General features: G+C 39.0%; 1 protein-coding gene and 1 non-coding gene across 7 annotated transcripts in view; one reads left to right on the top strand and one right to left on the bottom strand.

The window, feature by feature from the left end:
• Window positions 1–856: 856 nt before the first annotated feature.
• Window positions 857–27,641, bottom strand: part of DDI2 (DNA damage inducible 1 homolog 2) — a 45,928-nt gene continuing 19,143 nt past the window's right edge. For 2 of the 6 annotated variants that reach the window (XM_007174961.3, XM_007174962.3), the window contains 4 exons: window positions 24,682–24,810; window positions 19,130–19,233; window positions 15,689–15,878; window positions 857–9,171 (listed from right to left, as the gene is read on the bottom strand). In XM_007174961.3, coding sequence (XP_007175023.1) covers window positions 7,280–9,171; window positions 15,689–15,878; window positions 19,130–19,233; window positions 24,682–24,810 — 2,315 coding nt within the window. In that variant the 3' untranslated portion in view covers window positions 857–7,279. Of the gene's footprint in view, window positions 9,172–11,654; window positions 11,718–15,688; window positions 15,879–19,129; window positions 19,234–24,681; window positions 24,811–27,641 lie in introns of those variants that run through there. The other 4 variants (XM_007174963.2, XM_007174965.2, XM_007174967.2 and 1 more) reach the window with 4 other exon arrangements.
• On the top strand, window positions 17,720–17,823 carry LOC114236825 (U6 spliceosomal RNA). The gene has a single exon (XR_003622685.1). It is a non-coding gene; the product is annotated as a U6 spliceosomal RNA (small nuclear RNA).

Below are 27,641 nucleotides of genomic sequence, written 5' to 3'. Positions count from 1 at the left end.
ATACTTTTTAAACCTTTTTTTTTTTTTTTTTTTTTAATAAAGATGCAGTGAATTCCCCTTTCTCTGTGCCAAGGACCCGGAATTCTTTCCACCAATAACTAACGTCTCACAATTTCCTACCACTCTAACAAGTACTAGAAATCTCATTTCAAGTGAACTGATTACCAAAAGATTGAGATCTGAACAATGGCAAAATAATTGGTACTTCTTACCTCCAACTAGAAGTAGGCTTTGCTCTCAGCATTCTTTTTATATAGGCAAGGAAAGATAACAGAACACGGGGGGATTTGTTCAAACTACTCCCTGTATATACAAGCTGATCCATGTACATTGGAAATCCTTTCAAATAAAGGCCCCACAGCACAAACTTATGCACAAAGCAGTAACTCCACACTAGTTAACATCCCAGGGTGTTTCCAACTTACTCACAAACCCCTACGACCACCCCAATAGTCCCCCATTTTATAGACAGGGAAACTGAGGCACAGAAAGTTTAGGGAAGTTACCCAAAGTCACACAGCTAGCAAGTGGCAAAGCTGGAATTCAAACCCGAGCAGCCTAGCTCTAGAGACTAGTCTGAACCACAGTACCCTGTCACCAGTGTTGTTTCTATTGCTGTGCATCCACTGCTTGTGCAGTCACCAAATGCACACATTTCACATCAGCAGATGGCCATGTCCTCCTGCAGTGTTTATCTGGAGGTGACTAATGGCTTGGAGATGCCCACTTCTTCTGGAGTTTAGGTTCATGGCCACAAGTCACAGTGCCTGGGTATAAGTTATTTAAAGGGCAGGGAGACAGAGACAAGGACAAAAGTAACCAACCATCTCAATTTAAAAGAAACTGATCAAACGAGTTTAGGATAAAAACTTTATTGTCTTAAATATCAAATGTTTTACACATCACTTTTTCTTCAGAAAGTTCCTATTAAAAAAAAGAAAAATAAAATAAAGTGTTTTGATTACTTAGGGCTGACTTACATTTCAGTATCTGACAAAAACTCAAACCCAAATGCATCTAGTTCACTCAGCTGCAGAGAGGTCCTATGTCTAGCCCCTAAACCAATGGCACAATGCAACCAACTGTGGGATTCCTGAGTTTGGTTCCCTTAAGTTCTCAGAGTTTTCCCAACTCTCAAAACCAAAGCGTTATGGGAGTAAAAGAGCTACTGATTGGCAAGCCTATTTTGCCAACCTGCCTAGTTGTTCTTGTAAGATGCAGTAGTCTCAAAGCTTAAAGAAAATCAGGAAAGCAATAAAAGTACAATTGCAAGAACAAAGGGGAAAAGAGGGGTTTCTATTTGCTAAAATTTGCCAAATATGGCTACAAAACTGGTAAACAAACCTTACTTGAGTGCAAAGCCCATTAGCCCAACTTGCCATGGAAATAAAATTTTGGATAAAAATGGGCAAGTCAATGTTCATTGTAAGCGCATAGTAAAAAAAAGCAAATACATTGATCTGAGTATATCACCAGAACTATTTCGAAAGGATGATCAGGAGAATAGAGAATGGAAATATTATCATTCAGAGGGAAAGGTCTCAGATGGGAAGCATAAACTCAAAGCTGTGGGGCCTTCAGGGAAAGAAAAAGAAGTCTAATTAGCATCAGGTAATCTCAGACCAAAGGAATCTAGAAACAAACTGATGTGACTGCCTCTGATAGGAAATTACAGAGGTCTACCTTTCTTTAAGTCACTGATGCATCATTCAGAGTTGTATGTAAAACAAACTCATGGTAAACAAAATAATTTATTAGTCATGCATCTTCCCAGGAAAAAAATATACCAGCATGCCCCTTCCCCAAGTCAGCTAATGAAAACCTTCCTATGGTACGTATTCAAAGAAATATAATTCTGTAAAAATTATTCTAATTCTGTATTCCACACCCCCACCCCAAGTCTTCTGTAGTTTGCTTGACTTTTTTTAGGTAAAAGAAATATCCTCTAACTCCTATGCCCTTGCACCATTTTCTCTGTAGCTTTCATTCCCTAAGATTGTGCTCTGAAACTTATCTGCTATATCTTCTCACCTTTCACAGCCCCCAGAGGGTCTAGATTACCAATCACCAATACATAACAGATAAACCTGTGAGAGTTTTCTAACTGTAAACCTCAGAAGTCACTAGCAGTTAAGGTCCAGAAATTCTACCTGTATCCTTCAGGATTACTACATACATGGTGATGTTTTAAATAATGGGTTAAAGAATGTCCTTTTGATGGAGCTGTCCTGTAGAAACATTTGGTAGAGCCTTGAATCTTCTTGTAAATAAATTTTGCCCACCATCCAGTCCCAGAACCACTGCTTGCTACATTTTCTGCTCTTGATTCCTATTTTCACATCTTGCGCTCAGCTGCTTTAAAACAGCAAATCTTCCAGAATCCTCTGCTAAGTCCTGTTGGCCCAGATGGTTAGTACTCCAGAGCAGCCGTGCTCAGAGGGGGAGTGGGAAGGATGCCGCAGCACACTCCGTATTTCTACCCTGCGTGGAAGGAGGTCCTGATGGAAGGAAAAGTTGACTGTCACTGGTGCATATTAGGTCATCTTCCATTTACTTGCACTTGCACTTCTATCCTGCCCAATTCCCCCTCCACCAACAGTATACATTGATTTCTGAATCCTTGATCTCTTCAAGTGTTTCTACCAAATGTTAGAACATTTTTTGTTGGTTTCTCCGAGTCCATTTTTTTAAAAATATTTTTTTTTAGAGCAGTTTTAGGTTCACAGCATCTAATTCCATTTTGAGCCTGATTTTCCCAGTTTTCTCTGAATTTGAACCAAATCATCCTAGTATGACTTTTAAAATAAATGATGCTAATAGGCAAAAATAGATCTTGCACTTGAAGCTAAAATTTGTTTCATGTCTCTTTACTAGACTGAAAGCTTCACAAGAGCAGCTTCCAGTCTGTTTTAGTCACTCCTGTATCCCCAGTGCTCACCAGTACCTGGCACACAGGCACTTAATGTTTGAATGAATAATGAACTCTTATTCAAAGATTCAAACTGCATAGCCTTCAAGAGAGTAAGCGTTTCCTGTAATATAAGATTTTCTTGAACTTTTGCTCTGCCTTCACCACAATACTGACAGTGCAACAAAGAACATAATAAACACTTAGAAACCATTTTTGGGGGTATACCTGATACAAAAAAGCCATGTCATAATCCTTCTACCTGGGGAAATCTAATGATTTGGTGCAGGATAATTCTCAACCAACAATGAACGTGAGCCTTAGGACCACTCCATGCATGCCTATCTCCAGGAGAGCCGTTTTCAGACTTCCCTGCTGCCCCCCTCCTTCCACTTTTATTCCCCACCCAAATTTGATGCCTCTGCTATTTGGAGAAACTAAGGCACAAGAGAAAATCAAGCATATCAAAGGTTCCTCCCCTAAGTTCTTTGATTTACTCAGTGAACTCCTAGTAACATCTACCGAGGGACCACAAAGGTAGAGAATTTGAGCCATGATTTTACATCTCTGGTTCTCAAGGACATGCTTTGCATTTACTTTGTTGTTAACAGGAATTGGCGTTTTTAAATCTTTCAAAAAGAAAGCTATTTTTATTTCACAGAACTAAGTTAACATTCATCTTCTCGGAAGGGAACTCTTGAGAACTCTGTCTCTTTCTAGTTCAGCCGCGGACTACACTAAGTCACCAAATACAAAGGAGATATTTGGCTTTTTGGTATCTGTGCTAGAGAATGCATAATCCAGTTAGCTTCTCTTATGATATGTTACCACTGATAACAAGTTTGAAATACGCAGCAGTTCAATTATCCTGCTTATACTCTCTGCAGGTGGCAAAGAGATAGGAAAAGGAAATCAGAATGTACTGCAACTCTTCTGGCCAGTTACTTGCAAGGCTGTTTTTTATATACATAAAAACCACCATAACTGAAGACTACATCTGTAGATATAAAAATTGTTTGCTTTTTAATCTATGTAAAATTAACTGTAGGATATCTGTCTATCACACATGTATATATACACATGAACTGATGGTTAAACCAACTAAATTTTTATGGCTTTTACTAGGGATAGTAAGCTGTGCTAAGGGAAAAACAGGCAGATTCCACCTTAGCTGGTTATCATAGAATCAGTGACACAAAGTCTCATATATCTTTCCATGTAACTCTTACTGGAGAAATGCTCTGGGAAAAAAATACAAGGTGTGTGTCTCCCTTCAGTATATATGGAGACAAGGAGCTCTGGAAAGTTCTGTAGGCTGCAAGGCAGAACAGTTTTCATACACACTCACCATCTATGTAGTTCCCATTGCAACTGGTAATCTTTATATGTTAATGGCTAAAGCCCAAACTGTGGGATGAAGGCTACTGGCTGATGTCTGGATGCCTAAAGAGGTACGAGTGGAAGTAATTCTTACCAGCTGCAACGGCAAAATCTATAGCCTAGGTATAGCTGTCTGGTTACCAAGCACATTCTTATACACAGGAACCAACCAAAGGGAAACTGCAGAAGTCATATAGGTAAATCTTCTCCTCTCTTTGGTGAATAAACAGATACCACCCTTGGAGGTACCTGCTGACCACAAGGCTGTCCATTACCGGTTATGGCAAAGGAGCTATCCGGTAAAGCAGCCCATTACTGGTTATGGCTGGCCATTATCAGTTCTGTTGGCAACCAGAGGAGTTCACAATGATTTTCTCTTATTCTTGGAGAAGTTAATCTCTAATTTCTGCACTCTGAATAAAAATTGAAAACGAAGGTTCACTAGTGTCATGTTCCTGAATTCCTTTTGTGTTTTACAACTGCTAAATTTAAAAATGATTCAAAATCTTGACAATGTCAACAACTTTACTTTCATACAAACGATGGACAGGAAGATTTAAAAAATCAAAAGCAATTATAAGTTGAAAGATAAATGATGAAAAAGGACAAGGATATTTGGCAAGTGGGTTAAGCTCGAAGTATTCCTAATAAGAATACATGTACAACGATAGGCCTATCCAATTTTCTCCTAGAAATAAATATACATATACATACAATAAAAGCTATCGTAATGAAACCTTTCCCAGATTGATATTCTATATCCCACCTGGGATTGACTCCCAAATCTCCACATTGTGAAAATTCAGTGGCCAAGCCTCTGAACAGTAGTCAGAGGAACTGCTAGTACAGAAAACTCTGAGGCCCATCTTCATACAGAAGGCCTTTTTGGAGGAGTCTACTGTCATAGACTCACCCCACTTTGTAACCCTACACTCATCCCACTTTGTGACCCTAAAGATTTATAAGCTTAGAATAAATTCCCAAGCATACCCATAACGCAAATCAGGGGCCCATTGCATTGCTACTAAATTTTGCTTCAATCATAGCACCACTACTTAATTACAGTCACAGCTCTAAGAGTCAGTTGACAGAAATCCTATCAGCAGGTTCCTAGTGCATCTTACATCTTTGGTGTAGGGCAGGCAAAAGGATCTACAGCACATGATTGTCTAAAAGAACACTTTAAAGACAATCTGGCTAACTTGTTCTGAGCGCCCTTCTGAACACAGTAAACGACAACTCTTTCTGTCAACCATTCCCTAACTTCAGAGGGTCATGAGGAATCTATGCAACTTTCCATCATATCACTCAGGCTCCTAACACACATACAAACCTCACAGCTAAAAGAAAGAACATGGAATAGGGTAAAAGAAATGTCTAAGTGCCCCCAAATCAAAAATTTTAGAACTCCTGAGATATGAGCCTCCATTTTGATTGTGCTCAATGACGTGAATTTTGACAGAAAGAATAAGCTTTTAAAGAGAGTAAGACTTTAGACAAAAATCACTTAAAGTTAAAAGTTCACAAATCACCCTTTTGAAGCTTCTGTTTCAAACACATTGCAAATTATAACCTGGAATAGGGAATTATCATTCTCAAAATTCTCTTCAATAAAACCAAGATTTCAGATTCCTGCTAGGTACATAACAGGGTTTATTTTCCACGAAAAAAAGTATCTAAAATCTACCCAGTAGAATTATTGCACAGTGGGGCCCACAGGACAATGATTTCCAAGGGCTAGTCCTCATATAAAAAAAGGCCACAATAAATACATCTATATACTATGCCCCACTCTAACTTGACATGTGTAAACACAAATATGACGAACCTTGCTTAAAAAAAGAAACTCCTGAGGAAAGAAAGGGATGGAAAACTCTACCAAGGCCACTTGAGTCAGAAACTCCAATTACTATTTCCACTGCCATGAAAGACACTCACCAAATACACTGACCATTCCAAGCACCAAGATAAACCAGTGACAAGGTTATTTATCACACTTGAATATTTCACTCAGATCACAGCTCAAACTGAGCTTTAGAAGAACTTCCTAGAAGAAGATGAGTTTGGAAAGGAAATAAACTGCTGGCAATCAACCCACTAGCCGAACATAAGTTCATCATTAGTCATTAAGGGTTGAGTTGTGATCAGTGAGACGCTACCAAACCCAGTCACTAGTTAATTCCAGTGTTTAGGCCATTATTTTTCACTCACAGTTCTTGAAACATCACCATGACATTTGCAAATGGAATTAGTTTTTTCTCTCTTTTTTTAAATCTGGGTAGCACCATGGTTCGCTCTAATGTTAATTCCCTCACAGTATCCCACCCAAGATACCTGGCAATCCATGCAGCAGCCTGTGATGTACAAAGCAGCCCAAGTTTTAAACCCTCCCAACTCATCCCATTAAAATGTCAAATCCTAACCACACGAATAAAAACATACCACTCTAGGAGATATTCTTCAATTTCCTGTTACAACTGATGAATCGTAATACATAAAGCACTAAGTATGATTCCAAACACCAAACCATGTAATCAAGTTTGTAAACCAAAAATTGAGTCAACAAGCCATACCTTGCCTACAGCACAGACACAGCCAAATTATGAAGTTGATCTGTTTTTAGCTGCATGGGTGGTGGGATTTCTCACGGCTTCTGCTTTTTAAAGCATTCACTCTCATTCTAAAATGGTATGCTATACACAAAACCACCAATTTTATTCCAGAATACATCATCTTAATGTTAATAAAAAGCTTCTGTATGCACATACTGCCAATACATTTAAAAAGGCCCAAATTTTAACAAATAGAATAGACAAATTCATCAGACAAGAGATCATAAATTACTTTGGCCGAAAAAAATCTTTAAAAAAAATCTGGCTCAACATTCTGCTTGCAGGTTTCTACATATACGTGTATGTGGTGAGTGTGTATGTGTAGATATATAGCTTTTTTTTAAGGGAATGGAGTATGGTCTAGCCCACTTTTCCATGGTTATGTAGGAACTACAATGTTCTTTGCTAGCAAAACAAGAAGTGCAAGGTCTACATTTCCACCAACTCGATGCAAAGCCCCAAGAGCTTCCTGCAAAGTAAAGCCGGCACGGAGAATCCGGTTAATGTCCGCAGCAGGAAAAATTAATGGTGCAAGAAAGGAGGGACTTGATGATGGATGGCTGGTAGGTGGTACAAATTCTAGAAGTGGCCCTGCAGCTTCAGAACAGACATTTTCTCTAGTCTCAGGCCTGTCTGTCACTGGATTCTGTGTGCCCTGACCCAAATCTTTAACCAATATGAAACTGGATGACAAGGACTCAGTTTGCTCAGAAGTCTGACTGAGTGCATCCTCCTCACCTGCTAAAAGTCTGGGTGAAATTTCTACACCAAAGGTGCAATGTAGTTGGTTGGATGTTTCAGCTGAGGCTAAAGTGACAGAACTGCTCTCATTTATTGACTCCTTAGGCTTGGGGACACCTTCCTTATCAGTTAATACGCCATCACCTGGACCCCTGAAGTTAATATTTTCTACATCTTCTACTCCAGCGTCAGTTGAAGTGTATGTTAATTCTTCTGTCTTCACTGTTACAGATACGGCCTGATGAAAGGAGACCTGTGAACAGTGTTCACTCTGGGTAGCTGTAAGATGCTCATTTTGGGTCCATCTCTCAGAAAGGTCCTTAATACCTGTTTGGCCCTCAGTTGCTGTCTCTGATTGACAGATAACTTCTTCCGATGTGTTTTCTGAAGCTGGTTTACTACTAATGACCAAAAGTTCATGAAGTTCCTTCAAGGCTGCCGTTACAGATGAGCAAGATTCCTCTGTGGACTCTACAGATGGCTGACAACTGCCACAGAGACTTATTAAAGAGGAGGGGCAATTCCCGTATTCTTTACTTGTTCCAGACATTTCAACATTACTTTCTGGAAGCTGTAAATCCTGAGTGGAAATGGAATTACTCAAAATTTCAGAGGAAGGGTTACATTTTGATGTTTCTACTTCCATCAAGGGATTATCTAAGGTGAGATCAGATGCACCGGTGTTCCTGACACTGGTATTCTGACCACCTGCTGAATTAAGCACAGCAGCTAGGGACTCTTCAACTATATCTACTTCCATAAGTGTTTCTGAACTTGAGCAGCCAAAGCATCCTGAAGGTAGAATATTTTTCTCTGTACCCGAAAGGTCCACAGTCTGCTGTAGCCTGTCTCCTTTCATTGTAGCTTCCGAACCAATACTTCTTTGTTGATCCTGTTGCCTTTCTCCAAGAAGTTCAAGGTCCCCTGTGTTACAAAGATGTTCTCGGTCATGTAGAGCATTCTGTTGTATAACCTCATGCTGTTCATTCCTTGGTTCTTCATGCTGCTGAAGGCCACTCGCTTGACTCAGGTCCTGATATTCTGGATGCCAACCCTTTTCATCTTTTAGCCTCTGTGGTTCTTGCATCCTAGTGACAGATAAACTAACTTCCTGTCTTGTGTGGAGATGAGATGTGAGGCCCTGGGTGCTTCTTTCAGCAGATTTCTCTAGATTACCTGCAACAATGGCTTCTTCGAGTGAATTCTGCAGAGGCATAGCTGGACTCTGGTCTGCTGGAGCACTGTCTGCTGAAGAAGCACAATCAGAAAGATCCTGCAGAGGAAGATGTTCTTTCTTTTCAGGGGTTACCTGGAATTCGGCTGAAGCCTTCAAAGCCTTCAGAGCTTTAGGTTCAGTGCTGTCTGGGTCGCTGGGCTCAATAGGGCAGACGGAAGCAGAGACAGAGTGAGCAAGACGTGAAGGATTACCGATCTCAGGACTCTGTCCTGAAGGATGGGCTTGATGGTTAAATCCATCTGAAGTTGGTAATGATGACATTCCCAGTGAGGTAGTTTCTTTACCGCTTTTCTCTATATAGAACAACAGTGAAAGGAAAAAAGATTAATTAGCAGGTTACAAAGGCCACTAAATTATCAGAGAACACAAATCTAAACAGGACACAACAAAATCAGGTCCCTAAACTTGGGTTTGTCTTATATTTATAGACTTTATACAAGAACCATTCTCATCATGGTGGACAATTTAACATCATAGCATCAGGAAAAGAGGTAGGCATGTTCTTAACAAAATATGTGTACTGTAATTCAGTATTTTTATTTAAGTACCACATAAGGGCTGAGTTAGTGCTCAAGACTGAAGGACATTTATGTATCTTTATTCTCAGTGGGTTCAGAACTCTAGAATAGTTTCTCCAAATGTGTTCTCTCTATCACTTGCCCTAAAGTCACCTGGGATGTTTCCTAAGCATGCAGATTCTGGATACCATCCTTGGGATAAACCCAGGAATTTGTATTTTCAGTAAGTTCCTCAGGTGATTCTTAAAAGCACAATACAATCTTGAGGATTTCAGTACTAGAATGATTCTCGTGCCAACTCACTTTCAGAGTGTCAAATGTGAACACTGCGAACTCTAAACCAGGTATACCTGGGACAGAGCAGGAATTATAAAGAGAAATAAGAACGTGATACTACTCAGGGACCTTCAGAAGACAGAAGAGCAAACATTCTATTTATTTCTATCCAAACATTCCAAAAACTATGTGAGCTTGACTCAGAACAAAAAAAAAGCGCTAAAGATCAAACAGATTAAATCCCAGTTATTATCTTACCAAATAATGCTATTTTAAAAAGGATTATCAGTTACTTTATCACATTAACAACTAAGTAAGAATATTTAAGTACTTTAAGGGCAGGGAAATGTGGGCAGGGGAGGGCAGTGGAGGGATATATATAGTTCATAAATTTTCCAATAAGCAATAACAATTTAGATCCACTGCAACTTACTGACCACTCATAAAAAATGGAAGGATTAAATACCACACCTCAATGTAAACATCATGATGTCTTTAAACATCAGTTCCAACTCTCCTTTTGCCACTAATCCAATTAAAAATTGACCTCTATGCAATTATTACAAGATCTTTAATTAAAAGTCAAAGGCTGGTAACAAAAATGACATCACAATACAAACTATTAGGACAGATGCAACTCAAATGCTTCATGTTGACTGTACCTTAAGAAGTCATGAAGCAATGCAGTTATGATTCAAAAGGCTCTAAATCATTCTAATCCAACATAGGTTAACAGCTTGAAAAGATAAAGCACTATGTCAGGAAGTTACTGACTTCTTGTGAAATAATCTTATAGTTTAGGGATAAACAGGAAAACAGCATGTATCTCAGTGCAAACTATATTCATTAGAGTCTAGAAACACAGTTATTAGTCTTATTTATCAATCTCTAAGGCTGACTCTGAAAGAGGTTCAATTTTGAGTTAATGGGAACACAAAGATGCACTGTAGTGAAATATCCATGTTATTAGCAGCACAGAGGTGGGCAAAGGTAATGGCCTTCTGGCAACGGTACGTCAGTTATAACAGCTGGGGGAGGTGAAGGTGAACATGACCTCAATGTACTCCGTACTCACTATGAAAGCAGCATATAGTCCTCCTGTAGCTGAGATGCTCAGTTTCACTGGCCTAAGTCCTAAGTGTAGGGGAGGACTGGGTCAGTACTATAGGACAGGAGAAGAGGATGAGGACAACGGACATTAATAATTAAAGATGGCTGCTTTTAACCCATCCTTACAAGGAAAATGAAAGAAAGAAGCAATTAAATGCTATATATCTAATTACAACCAGCCTGCAAACCCCTATAAAGTCCTAGGTTGATCGTCTAAAAATACCACTTTTCCTTCTTTTAATAGATCAGTCAGTACACTCAGGCTGACGCTTATCATATCTGCACTACAGGGATATGGAAGCAGAGAGCCTCCTGTGGAAAACTGTCAGGCTAGAGAGAAAGGGAAAAGCAAAGTTTCAGCTCTTGTTGGAAGGTTAAACTTCAGTCCTGCCTATGTTATTGACTCTGTGACCCTGGCCAAGTCACCTGGCCTGTTTCCATTTCTTCTTCAACAGAATGAAAATTTCAGCCCCTCTATAATGCTGGTAGTTGTGTGCAGTAATGTGAAAAATACACTTTCAGTTTTTCAGAAGAAAGGGACTTATAAAATCCCTAATAACACAGTCATCTCCAACAACAAAGTGCTGTGACGCTAATATTCTTGATGTGATATTCACAATGGTCATTGGTTATCGCTGGGATTTTTTCCCCCTCGAACTGTTCTAATGACTGATAAAATTTTAAATAGGAAAACATGCTTAGATATGTATGTATGCCAACATACAAATACACATACAGGCTAGTTGTAACCAGATTAAACAAGGTGAAATGGTGAATGACAGAAGCTAAATTCTAGAACTGCTGCGGATACGAAGTCTTTCAGACCACAGACGATGACTGGGTGGAAGGCTTAACGTGGTGTCTATAAATACCTGGTCTGGGGCCCACTCCAGCTGCAGTACACACACACTACATGCATCATGGCTTCTGACGCTCTGTTTGAATTAGGAAACAGACAAGCAAACTCGGGTTAACAATGCAAACCACACAGCATGCAGGGTTATAGTCTCCATTCCTTTGCCATCTTTAAGATCAGGAACTGGCAGAGTCAAAGTGGGAGAATGTTCCTGTAGTTTGGACATCAAAAAGATTTGCTGGTTGCTTTAATTCTCTCACAATACATAAAGCAATGTGTCAACTTCAACAGATTTTCAACAGAACTTGGAAAGAAATTAATTTTACACACCTACACAGAGAATTCATGGGCAAACATGTGAAATAGGTGAAAAAAAGTAGATCCATAGACGGAATTACATGATATGGAAATCCTATGGAGTAAAGGTGAGCGAACACATATTATAGAAACTTTCAAATTTTCTTTTTCAGTTGAGATTTATTTTTAGAAGAAAAACAAACCAAACCTGATTACTTATCCTGGCTTACCTTCTTTATTTTTTAAAATACTCTGAATTATTACTTTTTTGAATTATTTTTCAATCAATAGAAAAGATAAAGATATTCTGCTATAGAGTATCCACCAGAGAGACAGTTTTTAGCAAAAATACGTTCACCTACTATGTCTAGAGGTAGGTGATTTTGATAATAGCGGGAAGCTGATGTTCCAAACGAATAGAATCTGATGTTGAAGAATTATCTATTTAAACATTACAAAAATTAGCGCAAGCCATATATTGTCAGTAACAAAAGGTCACATGGGTAAAGAGCCACTTCCTTTTAATCCTTTAAAACTGGTACACCCCCTTCACTATGGCTGAAAACATCTGTGGTTTCTATTTTAATCTCTTCAACTTTTTATTAAAAGAAAGTAATTACTCAAAGAGGGTAACTGTTAGTAGGTTATAAAGCACTGCTACCGTCAGCTAGTGTTTCTCCAGTAAAAGCACCAGAACTGTGGTGGGAACAATAGAGGTTTCACAAAATGATAACATATCCTCATTTTATTAATGTATAGTATTATGACTAAGCTGACAAGTTACTAAACAAAACAAAAAGTAAAACCTTCTAAGTAGATATGTCAAACTCATTCAAGCTTGCCTTGCGGGTAAGGTTAAAACTATTAATTTATTAGTCTTTCTCTGTCTGGTTGTTCAAAATTCTCCCCTTCCTACCAAATACTTAAATCCCAACCCAAACTGTACTTGATATGTAAAACTGAGCCAAAAGGTGGTGGTGGAGCAGATTCTGAACAAAGCCAGCTTGGAAACTCCATCTGCTACTCACGCTCATTCTAAAAATTCTCAAGGCTAGACCACTGGATGTTCTCTGGTGATACACACTGGCAAAATCTGGCTGCTTACTGTTAAAGCTCTTATCTTTTTTGTCCTTAGGAGAAAGCTATTCCCTGAACTTGTAGCTCTAATACATTTTACTATATCAGCAAATGTAATATGTGATATTAGTCACTAATGAAGAATTACAGCTCAAGACTTTAAAATAACTCAAACTTAAAAGTTAATTCTCTTTAGCTTCTAGAAAATATATTCCAGAGTCACTGTTCTGTAACAGATGGGGAAAATTTATCCACAGAAGTGGGATTTCGGCATAACTGTGTCCCTCCATTTTACCCAGAAAACTTGGTTTGATCTTTAGAATTAAAGAAGCTACAACAACTAAGACTTAGGAAAAAAAAGTGTTAGGTAGCTTCATTTCGGTGGCAGCACTTTCAGTAGGTATTAAAAAGCTTAGTGCTGAGAAATGCAAATCAAAACTACAATGAGGTATCACCTCACTCCTGTTAGAATGGGCATCATCAGAAAATCTACAAACAACAAATGCTGGAGAGGGTGTGGAGAAAAGGGAACCCTCTTGCACTGTTGGTGGGAATGTAAATTGATACAGCCACTATGGAGAACAATATGGAGGTTCCTTAAAAAACTAAAAATAGAATTACCATATGACCCAGCAATCCCACTACTGGGCATATACCCAGAGAAAACCGTAATTCAAAAAGACACGTGCACCCGAATGTTCATTGCAGCACTATTTACAATAGCCAGGTCATGGAAGCAACCTAAATGCCCATCAACAGACGAATGGATAAAGAAGATGTGGTACATATATACGATGGAATATTATTCAGCCATAAAAAGGAACGAAATTGAGTCATTTGTTGAGAAGTGGATGGATCTAGAGACTGTCATACAGAGTGAAGTAAGTCAGAAAGAGAAAAACAAATATCGTATGTTAATGCATGTATGTGGAACGTAGAAAAATGGTACAGATGAGCCAGTTTGCAGGGCAGAAGTTGAGACACAGATGTAGAGAATGGACATATGGACACCAAGGGGGGAAAACTGCGATGAGGTGGGGATGGTGATGTGCTGAATTGGGCGATTGGGATTGACATGTATACACTGATGTGTATAAAACTGATGCCTAATAAGAACCTGCAGTATAAAAAAACAAACAAAACAACTAATACTAAACTTTCATTGGGTTATTTGTATGGAAATATGTTAATATAAATGTTTCAGACATTACATGAAATTTCTAAAAATCTTGTATTTGTATGGAAATATGTATGGAAATATGTTAATATAAATGTTTCAGACATTACATGAAATTTCTAAAAATCTTATATTTGTATTTGTATGGAAATATGTATGGAAATATGTTAATATAAATGTTTCAGACATTACATGAAATTTCTAAAAATCTTATATTTGTATTTGTATGGAAATATGTATGGAAATATGTTAATATAAATGTTTCAGACATTACATGAAATTTCTAAAAATCTTATATTTGTATTTGTATGGAAATATGTATGGAAATATGTTAATATAAATGTTTCAGACATTACAGGAAACGTCTAAAAATCTTATATGTTCTGGTATAATGTTATAAGTAATAATCCTAGTTATTACTTTAAAATGTATATCTCAGAAATAACTAATTTTCTTGTCAACTGCATTATTATGAACTTTCATCAAATCTTTAACCATGGTCATTTTTAAGTCTTTTGTCATTTACAGACAGTTCTGGGTGTACTCTGATGATTTTGCAAATATGTTCCTATAAAAGAGTTTCATCTTCAAGAAATTCATGGAAAAGACTCTGACAAGTACAGGTTTCTGGTAACTGACTGTACTGCTGAACTGAATAAATAAGCATTTTCAGAACTCTAATGAAAAACTGATGAACTCATAAAACTGCTAACAAAAGATCAAGATGAAAAAAAAGAAATTAATTACATGGGACTGAGTGAACTGATGAGGATGAGTATAATTTTTGTGACTTTCTGTCTGAATTAAAAAAAAAAAAATCCCACAAGGACTCAGAGGAAAAGAATATACAAATCAATTTTCACTGCAAAGTAAAGGAGCTGTTACAGTGGAGGATTACTGGACTGAATGTCAATATTATGACATAGTATAAGTGTGTTTCATGTTTGGTAATTGCAATCATTGTTGCTTTTGTTGTGGTCATCCATGTACAATGCTTGGTGTCAGTCTATCTATCTCTTGTAAAAATAAAATACAGTGTGTGTGTGTGGAAAAAAAAAAAAAAAAAAAAAGCTTAGTGCTGCTTAGTCACAGACACAATGTCATCCTCCAAAATAAATGGGCCTAAGAAAAGAACAAGAAAATTTCCAGGAAATGTTGAACTCAAAAGGAAGTTTCTGCTTACTGCTATAATTTTCTTCAAGAAAAAAAAAACACAAGATTCTTTAGGAATCCTACCAAAATGTGCCTAAGCAAAGAACTCCCCACTCTATCTTGGACACAGCAATGGATTGCTATTTCTGGATCTATTGAAACACGGGAGTTTTTCTGTACTGTATTTAGAGATGGGAGGAGGCAGTAAGAAGACAAGGAACATACCTACAACAGGACGATGAGACTGATTACGACTGGAAAGGTCCCTATTCCCCTCTGAAGCTCCAACTTCCCTGGCTCACCCACCAATAACAAGTATTATTTAAGAGCTTCGCCACTCTAAATACCTGCATCCTCTACAGATTTTTGAAGGGCTTCTGCTAATTCTTGGTCTGCAATCTCCTCTGGCCGTACTTCCTCTCGCCCGGCCCCATATGCCAACCGGGCACACTCTGGTAACTCCCCCTCAGGAAGGAAGGTGGTCTTTGAGCCTGTGGTGCCGATCACGAGTACATTTTTCTTGAGGTCAATGGAACACTTAGAAAAAGAAACCAAACACTGATGATAGCAGCTAGAACACGATGCAGGAAAATTATGATCTTGAATTTCAAACTCCATTCACAAAGAGCAACACTGACAGAGATGGCTCAAAAAGCCAATTTTATCTAAAAGTATTTAAACTTTAAGCTATGTGACATTGTTAATTTAGAATCTATATCTATATATATATATTTAAAAATTTAATGTAATTTATTTATTTGTTTTTGGCTGCGTTGGGTCTTCGTTGCTGCGCACTGACTTTCTCTAGTTGCGGCAAGCAGGGGCTACTCTTCGTTGCGGTGCATGGGCTTCTTTCTCATTGCAGTGGCTTCTCTTGTTGCGGAGCACGGGCTCCAGTAGTTGTGGCACGTGGGCTCAGTAGTTGTGGCGCGAGGGCTCTAGAGCGCAGGCTCAGTAGCTGTGGCGCACAGGCTTAGTTACTCCGCGGCATGTGGGATCTTCCCGGACCAGGGTTTGAACCTGTGTCCCCTGAATTGGCAGGTGGATTCTTAACCACTGTGCCACCAGGGAAGCCTTAGAATCTTTTTTTTTTTTTAAATAAATTTATTTACTTATTTTTGGCTGCATTGGGTCTTCGTTGCTGTGCGCGTCTTTCTCTAGTTGTGGCGAGTGGAAGCTACTGTTCGTTGCGGTGCATGGGCTTCTCATTGCGGTGGCTTCTCTTGTTGCGGAGCTCAGGCTCTAGCCTCGTGAGCTTCAGTAGTTGTGGCACATGGGTTCAGTAGTTGTGGTGCACGGGCTCAGTAGTTGTGGCGCACGGGCTTAGCTGCTACGCAGCATGTGGGATCTTCCAGGACCAGGGCTCGAACCCAGGTCACCTGCATTGGCAGGTGGATTCTTAACCACTGTGCCACTAGGGAAGCCCCCTAGAATCTTTTTAAATATTTAAATTGTATAGCAGAATGATCTTTATGGGATACAGTTTACACTTCTTTGTCAAACACAGCAATTGTTCATGTCTGAATTCAAATGCAATACATATTCATTGTACAAAATTTGGAAAACTGCATGCCATAATCAGCAGCCACACCTTTTAGAAACATATCAGTGACTTTTTAAAAACTACAACTGAGACATACCATTTATATAGGTCTACATTTTTGCTTTTTGCTTAGTGTATAAAGTACAGCTTATATTTAAAGTCTATGCCAATGGTCTCAAAAGTGATATATGGACAAGACAAGCTCTACAAAAGTATTCTGTATTTCATACTTATGCTATCCTCTTTTTCAGTATATTTTTATAATTACTTAATATAGGACAGTTACACACATATATTTTGAATCCGTAAAGCTGGAGACTGCTAGTCTATACCATGACTTAAAAATAGCGATAAGGGCTTCCCTGGTGGTGCAGTGGTTGAGAATCTGCCTGCCAATGCAGGGGACACGGGTTCGAGCCCTGGTCTGGGAAGATCCCACATGCTGCGGAGCAACTGGGCCCGTGAGCCACAAGTACTGAGCCTGCGCATCTGGAGCCTGTGCTCCGCAACAAGAGAGGCCGTGATAGTGAGAGGCCCGCGCACCGCAATGAAGAGTGGCCCCCACTTGCCGCAACTGGAGAAGGCCCTCGCACAGAAAACGAAGACCCAACACAGCCAAAAATAAATAAATAAAAATAAATAATTAAAAAAAAAAAAAATAGCGATAAATAAATAAATAAATAGGGAGAGATTAGCAACAAGTTAATAAATCAGGTTTTATTTATATGTGCATTCGCTCATTCCTTCTACTTAAAACTATGTACCTGGATTTGAATATCAATGCAATATATTTCAATGGGAATTTAACATTAAACATTTAAAAAAGAGTATTAGTGTGCTTGCTTAGGCAGCACATATACTAAAACTGAAACGATGCAGAGATTAGCATGGCCCCTGCGCAAGGATGACACGCAAATTCGTGAAGGGTTCCATATTTTTATATTACTCAGCCATAAAAAAGAACGAAATACTGCCATTTTCAGTGATGTGGATGGACCTAGGGATTGTCATACTGAGTGAAGTAAGTCAGACAGAGAAAAACAAATATATGATATTGTGTATATGTGGAATCTAAAAAAAATGGTACAAATGAACCTATTTACAAAACAGAAACTGAGTCACAGATGTAGAAAACAAACTCATGGTTTCCAAGGGGAAAAGGGTGGGAGGGATAAATTGGGAGACTGGGATTGACATATACACACTACTATATATATATCAATAAGATAGATAACTAATAAGAACCTACTGTATAGCACAGGGAATTCTATTCAATACTCTGTAATGACCTACATGGGAAGAGAATCTAAAAAAGAGTAGACAGCTGAAACTAACACAACATTGTAAATCAACTATACTCCAATTTAAAAAAAAGAAAAAAAAGAATATTAGTGACATAAAAATGTTGACTAGATATGAAACCTTGTTGGGAAAAATTTTACTACCCAAGAGCACAATAATTGCTTCTTCAATGAGTGAAGTTTATCTTTAAACAAATTATTAGGCTTCAGAATGGAAATATAAAAATCACTGCAAATGAAAATATTTATAAATCATTCTCCCTGTACTAAATAAACATTTCCATTCCCAACATCTTATGTACACCTTTTCCTTAATCTCGAAGCTCTTCTCCCCAAGTATTGTTTGACCAGCTACTAAGGATTTACTAAACTTAGGCTTGCAGTAAAATCATCATTGTGTATTATGTACATCTCCCACAAACCCATCAAAAAATTACTTGAGGCACTTCCCTGGTGGTCCAGTGGTTAAGACTCTGCACTCCCAATGCAGGGGGCCTGGGTTCAATCCCTGATCTGGGAACCAGATCCCGCATGCCGCAACTAAGAGCCCGCATGCCACAATCAAAAGATCCCGCACTTGGCAGCGAAGATCCCACATGCCACAACTAAGACCCAGAGCAGCCAAATAAATAAATATTTTTTTAAAATTGTTTTAAAAAAATTACTTGGGTTCTAATCAGAAACTAAAAATTACACAAGGGAACCAAACTGTCCATTATAGTCTCAAAACAGATGGCAAGATTCAACAGATTCAGAACGATTTCACAAAAAGGTTCTATTTCTACTGATACAGAATTTCAAACCTTGTATGACAACATCACCAATTAAGGACCTTTCCAGGTTTGAAGTCATGCTTCTTAGTTTTGCAGTATATACAGCCATGATGGAATAACCATTTAACACACAAAAAGCCAACGCAAAAAGAAAGTGAAGCTCTTAATTACCTGATGCCGTTTCAGCATGTCCAATCCCAAAAGCATGTCCATGGGCTGTTCCTCAAGTATAGAGAAGGAACACGCCAGGAAATCTCCTTCAATTTGAACCTGAGCTAAAGCACATGAAGAAAGGAAGAGGTTACTGATTTTTCCAGGGAAGGTCTGGAAATGTATCTATCATTCTGTGTCTTTCTTCCTGCAATCAGTCAAAGTCAAGCCAAAGCATGCAAACAAGTGAGTTAAGTATGAAAATCCAATAAGACCAATAAATCAGGTTAAAAGCCAATGAAGGCAACAGCTCATAAAGTGGATTGGGTAGAACTACTGCCCACAAGACCTGGCTTGATATATGATACACGCTCAGCTGGTGAGGAAAGCTGGCATTAAGAATTTAAAAAAGAAAAAAAGAAAAAAAAAAAGACCAAGACCAATTCCTCCAATATTAACCACCTGCTTCCTGTGCACTTACAAAAGGCTTTCTAAAAGGAAAATAAAATCAGTACACTTTAAACCTTTTAAATTAAGCTCCAAGAAGTAAACTGTTTATTACTGCCTGTTATAACCAAGTTTCTTTGCTTGAAGTCTCCTGCCTTGTTGCTTTCCTCAATTACTCCTCTTATTTCATATGTAAGATGTTTTTTAAAAAAAAAGACTTTGTCATTAACTATGTCTTATGAGCAGAAAAGTATATGAAATATATATATATACACACTGTATATATATAGTATAAAGCATAATAAAACAAATACCCATGCATCTATATCCCAGGTTAAGAAACAGAAAACTAAGAAGTTTCCTGTATGTCCTACTGATCATAGCTTATTCTTTGCCTCCTCCAACCCTCCCAACTATCTAGGTTTTTATGCTAATCATTCCCATCTTTTCTTAGAGTTCTTACCGTTTTTATATGATTTCTAAGCAACATTTTGGTTAGTTTTGTGGTTTTGAACTATGACTTGCTTCTTTTTTTTCTTTAAATTAATTAATTAATTAATTAATTTATTTATTTATTTATTTTTGGCTGTGTTGGGTCTTCGTTTCTGTGCGAGGGCTTTCTCTAGTTGCAGCGAGCGGGGGCCACTCTTCATCGCGGTGCGCGGGCCTCTCACTGTTGCGGCCTCTCTTGTTGCGGAGCACAGGCTCAGTAGTTGTGGCTCACGGGCTTAGTTGCTCCGCGGCATGTGGGATCTTCCCAGACCAGGGCTCGAACCCGCGTCCCCTGCATTGGCAGGCAGATTCTCAACCACTGCGCCACCACGGAATCCCTGACTTGCTTCTTTTACCCAAAAGATATTTTGAGATATTTTATTCCTGTGGGTGCACGTGACTATATTTCTTTCATTTATACCACCCCTAAGAGTAAGTACTGTAATGTCTAAGACACCACCACTGATTTATTTATCCATTCTGCTGCTATGGGACTTTTGGGTTGCTTCCAGTTTCTGCCGTTGTAAGCAATGCTAACGTGAGCATTCTTGCACTTGTCTCCTGGTGTGCCGTGAGTTTCTCTAAGGTATACTCTAAAAACATACAGGGTTCTAGGGGATATTAGCTCAGCTCTACTTGATGCTGAATTATTTTCCAAAATGTTTCCACGGTTTTTTTTTTTTTTCCAGGGGTTTTTGGAAAGTTCCCATTGTTCCACATTCTCCCAACACTCAATATTATTAGATTTAAAATCTGGCAAGTAATTCTCTATTTCCCTGATTAATGAGATAAAGCAATTTTTCACACACATATTAACCATTTGAGTTTCCTCTTAAAGTGCTTGTTCAAATGTTTCTGCAATTTTTTATATACCAGTTTTGCTTACTGAGTTGGAAGATACACAAACACACAGAATACATATATATTCTAAATATGAATCTTTTATTAGTTATACATGTTACTAAGTTCTTTCTTAGTTTGTGTTTGTTCACTTTCTTTAAGATGTGTTTGATGAAAAGTTCTTAATCTTAATCGGCTGTATTTATCAAATAATTTCCTTCGTATCTTTTAAAATTTATTTATTTATTTGTTTATGGCTGTGTTGGGTCTTCGTTTCTGTGCGAGGGCTTTCTCTAGTTGTGGCAAGCGGGGACCACTCTTCATCGCGGTGCACGGGCCTCTCATTATCACGGCCTCTCCTGTTGCGGAGCACAGGCTCCAGACGCGCAGGCTCAGTAATTGTGGCGCACGGGCCTAGTTGCTCCGCGGCATGTGGGATCTTCCCAGACCAGGGCTCGAACCCGTGTCCCCTGCATTGGCAGGCAGATTCTCAACCACTGCGCCACCAGGGAAGCCTCCTTCGTATCTTTTAAAGAACCCCTTCCCTTCACAAGACATTCTCCTATATTTTCTTCTAAAAGCTCTGACTTTGCCTTGCACATCCAGGCCTTTAATCAACCTTGAATTGACTTTTGTGTGTGATGTGAGACAGGGTCCAATTTCCAATTTATTTTTTCCACATGGATACCCAATTGTCCTAGCACATTTCCTGAAACTTTCCCACTGCTCCATAAGATTTCCCCTCTCATTTATCAAGGTTCATGTTAAGCATGGGTCTGCTTCTGTTCTAGTCCTTTGGTCTTGATATTATCTAGAAGGGGAAGTTATTCCAGAGTATCTTGACTACTCCTGCCATAAAGGGCCTACATAAAATTTAAAATTAACACATAAAGTCTCACAAACAAAACAAAACAATTTATTGGGGTTTTAAATGTATTACAACGACTCTGTTGACGAATGTGGGAGAACTACCACCTCCAACATACTGAAACTTCCTATCCATGGTGTAGCTCTCCTTTACTTAGACTACCCTTATTGTTATAAGGTTTTCTTGATACCTATCATAGCCAAAGTTGCAAAATGGTACAACTTGTGCAACCAAAAGAAGGACACAAGGGATTGGTATTTTTTGTCTCCTATTATCTTCTCACTAAAAACCATGAGAAATCTAAGAACTCAGACTCTGAAGCAACTGGTTTGTGGTATTCTTACCCAATTTCAGTCCTATTGTGTGTAAGAAAGTACATAAGAGGTAAGGTATTTAAACTATCCTTATTCTATAGAAATCAATAATAGAAAACACGGAGACTTCTAATAATAGACAAATGTATTAAAACAGGAAAAATGAAACAGATATGAAGAGGAAAACAGGTAGAAAAACTACCACTTGCAATGAAAGAAAAGTAATTTACAGTAAAAAAAACACTTTTTTATCTGCAAATTAAAGGGATAAAACTAAAAATACTTGATTGTATAAGGAAATTAAGGTGAATGTTCAATCAGTGCTGGAGAAACTAGATTGGTACCAGTTAACCATATCAAGAGCCTTGAAGGGTATTCATAATCTTGGATTTAGTAGGTTCACTTATGGGAATTTTAACTAAGGAAAAAAAAAATCAGTTTGCACAAAACTACACAAAAATGCACTTCCATGTTACAATGACAAAATATTGGCAGAAAAATATATCCCAAAGGTTGACCATTAAACCCATACAACAGAATGCTATGCATTTATTTAAGTGATGCTTATGAAATTTATAATGGCAATTGGAAAATGCTCTTACTTTTTCTTAAAGCAAAGTATAAAAATTCTATATAGTATTATATGATCACCTTTTATAAGAAAACAATGCCAGAAAGAGATATGTCCAAATGCTACTACTGATTGATTCTCACCTAAAAGAATCATTTTTGCTTCTTTTCACATTTCTATACTTTCAAAAGTCTCTACAATGAGCAACTAATTAAATGGATAATGAAAGAAAAAAACAAAGAAAAGAACAATTCTGATTAAAGACGAAGGACTGAACACATGTATTTAACTTAACTTACTCCTAAAAAAAGCACAATAAAAAGTCGTTTTTCTTTTAAAATGTACAGATTACTAAGGCCAAAAATAATGGAAGAGATAACTGAAACACAACTTTGGAACTAGAAAGCAGATGACAATAAGGAAAACTAAGCAGCAACCCTTTTTAACATCACAGAACTCCCAAGAGGCTGATGAGCTCGCTGAAACAAGTACCTCTGCACGCAGGGGTGGAGTGAGCCCAAAGCAGGAGCACTGGTTAAAGGTCTACGGAGGCACAATTGGACCTCGGGGCTCCTCTCCTGCACTCTGCTCAGCCAGGTGACTAGCGCCTCACCCCAGCAGTAGACAAGAGGTTTATTTTCTCAAGAGGCTGAAACAGAGGCTCTAGTAAGAGAGGTGGGATGATGGAAGACAGAGATACAACAACAAGCACCAAACTGAAAACTAGAGGGGTTAAATGGAAGCTTACTGAGACTCTAGCTTTTTTCTCTGTCCCAACTTCCAGATCACCCACAATCAGCATGGCTGCCCACCCAACTAATCTTCCAAATAGCCTTTTGGTGTCCCACTCTTCAAATATGAGCAGACGCCAAGGATCACCAGACACTTGAGAAAAACCATCTAACATGAAAGAAAACTGTACCAAACAGAAAAGAAAGGTTAGAAGACAAAGTTGAGGAAATCTCGTTAAGAACCTCCCAAAACACAATGAAAGAAAGAGAAAGAAAATAAAACTAGAGGACAAGCCCATGATAGTAGATTATCCTACCTGAATAACAGACATCGCAGAGGGGAGGAAATCATTATAAGAACCATTTTTCCAGACTGAAAGGTATCTAGCACAGTAGATGAAAAGAGATCTACTACACCCAAGTACATCATTGTGAAATTTTAAAACACTGAGGTCAAAGAGAAGATCTATAAGCTTCAGAAAGGGAAAAGAAATCTGACACATAGAAGATCAAGAGTCAGAATAGCGGCCAGCTTCTCCAAAGCCACACTGACAAAAATCATGACGGAAAGTGATTTCCAACATAGTCAGATGGGTAGAATGTTGGAAAAAAAGACGTGTTCTGATATTTAAGGACTCAATTTACTCCTGTGCACTTCTTCTCAGAAAGTTACTGGAAGATGTACTCTAATAAACCAAGGAGTGCAAAAAAAAAGAAAAAAGTATGGGATCCGTATCATCCAACGTAAGACGGAAGTGAAAGGCACCCTTCAGGACCCAGATTCCAAAACAGCAGCTATGAAGCAGCCTTGAACCCCTAGTCCCGGCTGGAAGAAGTATCTTCAATAGGATGACGTGTATAAGGGAGATTTACACACTAGGTAAGTGTTTAGGGATGAGTAACAACCAAAAAACCGAATGACACACACATACAAAAGACAAAAATTTCGAGAAAAAATACTAGACATGAAAGGAAAAATAATCTTTTTCAATTACATGGCTCAGCTCTCAACAGTATTTACATAGTCCTGTCAGTAAATAGCACTATAAATGTGTTACTTAGAAATATGGAGGTAAGCACAAGAAATCAGCTAAAATAGTGGAAAGGGATCATCTCTAAAGAGCAGGAAACAGAGGTACATAGGGGACTGGTGTTCTTTTGTAACCAGCTAAACGACGTTACATTATAACTCTGATAGACTATAGGGTTTAAAATTGCTAGGGACTGAGCGTGCTGGATCAGACGCCCCTATCCAAAAGGAATTTTTAAAGTCCACTACCCTACAAAGACTCCCAGTGCCCTGCACTCACCTAGATGTACCCTTCCAATAATCTTCTGGGTGCCCACTCCTTTGGCGATCCCTGCCCACCGACGGTCCACCAGCCTCATTATATTACACCTTTCTGCACAAGCTTGGCTCATAATAGTCATCTGGGCACCTGGAGGTGGAGGGAAACATCAGGTAACAAAGACAAAATCCACATGTGTGGGAAGATAAAAAAATGCAGCACTAAGAACAGGGCAGAAAGCAAGTATACTCCCAAGCTTCTGTCTGTGTACAATTATTCCTACCTAGCGGGCTTCCTGCTACACTTAGTTCAACTTTCAGTTTTACATTGCAACCTGAAACACAGTGTAGAAACTTCACATTGAGGGAAATAACATTGTTTAAATGTAATAATTAAATGATATTTTAAAACTTTAAAAAAACAGAAAGCAAAACTACGTGGAAAGGATTTCCAAAAAGTCAAACTATGTCTACAGATGGAAACACTCAATTAAGCACTACTGCACCCTCAGATCAGTTTTCACTGAGTATCTCTAAACATCTTACCAAGTTATTTTTATTTCAAACTCTGGGACACTCTAATTTACCAGTTAAAAAATACATCATGCAGTCTCTCAAAAAACTAGAACTGAACTCTCCATTCTCTGCTCCAACAATTAGACCCTCTTTCCTATCAGGAAGAGGGCACTAAGGTCTTTTCTCTCCTGGTTACATACACTCACCCACAGAGCTGGAGTCAGCCTGTGCAGAAGACAGACGCTTCTCTCATCTTTATCGAGGGTCCTAATCTCTCCCACAGAATCTAGTTCCACATTCCTGTGTGTCTGGACATGTCTATCTCAAAGCCAATAGGTATAAATACTCTTTCTCCCCAAATAATTCTCACTTAGGATTTCTCTCCTTGCCAATGGAATTCTTTTTCTTACAACCATAAAACATAGGCAACTGTTCACTTTCGACCCCTCTTCTTATAGCCTTCTCCCAACTCTCAAACTCAGTTCCAATCCTGTTAATAAATTCTGGGCAATTTCTGACCTTTCTTCTTCTAACCATAGCAATTAACCTGGTTCACACTCTATCCCTCTAGCTAGTGGACAACTTCTCTGGTTTCCAATCCTCTCTGTGGATATAGTTTAAAGCAAGGAAATAGTTCTGATCCTTAGGGGTACAGAATACTCCAGAACTGCCACTGCCTTCAATCTTCTTAAAATACCACCTTCTTCAGATCCCTTATTCATCTGCTCAAAGGTCCTCAAAGGTTCCTACTGTTTACAAGATCTTCAAACCCACATCACCACAGCCTCAGATCCCACCTCACCCTGGTCCAACTATTTCCAGCTGCTATAGACTGAATGTTTGTGTCCCTCCAAAATTCAGGTTGAAACCTAATTCCCAATGTGATGATATTAGGAAGTGGGGCCTTTGGAAGGTGATTAATTAGGTCATGAGTGTGGAACCCTCATGAATGGGAGTTAGTGCCTTTATAAAGGAGACCCCAGAGAGCTCCCTCTCCCCTTCCACCCTGTGAGGACACAGGGAGATGTTCATCTATGAACTAGGAATCAGGTACCCAATTTGCCAGCATCTTTTTTTTGGGGCCACGCTGCAGGGCATGTGGGATCTTGCTCCCCCACCAGGGATCAAACCCGCACCTCCATTGGAAGTGTGGAGTCTTAACCGCTGGACCGCCAGGGAAGTCCCTCTGCCAGCATCTTGATCTTGGACTTCTCAGCCTCCAGAACCGAGAAATAAATCTGTGTTGTTTATAAGCCACCTGGTCTACGGTGTTGTGGCAGCCCAAACAGCCTTAGATACCAGCCTTACAGCCTGACTGCTCTAAACCTTCCACTTTACCCAGAGGAGTGTGTCTCCTTTGTCTTTTACTCACTCTGACCCTCCTGTAGAGTGCCCCTTCCTCTACTTTCACTTTCTTTGAATTCTACTTATGCTTTTAAGGCCCAGCTCAAGACCCATCTCCTCCCCAGCTGACTGTCCTCTCCCAGTGATCTCTCCTCTCATTCAATTCCAACACTTCCTGTTCATGTTACCCACAGATAACTTATACTTTATGGGCACTTAAAGCTCTTGGCACTTGAGGAAGGTTAAGAGTCAAGAAGGCCCAGAAATAATGAAGGAAAAGGGAATTTGGGAAGGCAATTCTTTTTTTTCCCCCTTCCTCACTCCACTCCTCATAAGCTAGTTATTGGTGTAAAGTCTGCAAACCCAGGATGAGAAGGGTCCCTTTCACCGCTCTCCTGCCTCTTTTTAAGACTCGGGTCAAAGCCCCGATCCTCTACCCATGGAGACAGCTCAGCTCAAACGCCGTCTCTTTGGAGAAGCCACGCCTGAGCGACCCAGTCAGAGTGAGAATGTGGTCTTTATGTTCATCCAACACGCATCTGGTTTTTGCACAGTGGTTAAGAGTTCTGGCTTCAGGCAGATCTGGGGCTGAATCCAAAGTCTACTGTTCATGAACTCTGTATACCTGGAAGAGTGATTTCCCCCCTCTATATCTAAGTTTCCTTATCTGTAAAACAGGGATAATAGAACATAGCTCATAGGGATAGTCTGAGGATTAAATAAAATTGAAGATGATATACTAAGCACCTAGCATGGTGCTTGGCACATAGTAAGGGCTCAATAAATGCTGAGTGTTATATCAGGGTCTCTTATGAATTTCTCTCTCACTCATAGGAGCCCTATGAAGCTCCAGTCTTACCCCCAAGCACTCAGCACAAGGTCCTGCACATAGCACTCAACAGTAAATAATCAGCAGATTTACTCCTCCCAGGAATATATGCATCTCAGGACACAAACTCCTTTTTTTTTTTTTTTTTAGTTTATTTTATTTATTTATTTTTGGCTGTGTTGGGTCTTCATTGCCGTGCGTGGGCTTTCTCTAGTTGTAGCGAGCGGGGGCAACTCTTTGTTGTGGTGCGTGGGCTTCTCATTGTGGTGGCTTCTCTTGTTGCGGAGCATGGG

The sequence above is a fragment of the Balaenoptera acutorostrata genome, chromosome 1 (assembly GCF_949987535.1).
Source record: "Balaenoptera acutorostrata chromosome 1, mBalAcu1.1, whole genome shotgun sequence".
NCBI classification, from domain to species: Eukaryota; Metazoa; Chordata; class Mammalia; order Artiodactyla; family Balaenopteridae; genus Balaenoptera; species Balaenoptera acutorostrata.
This window is presented reverse-complemented; position numbering and strand designations above follow the sequence as displayed.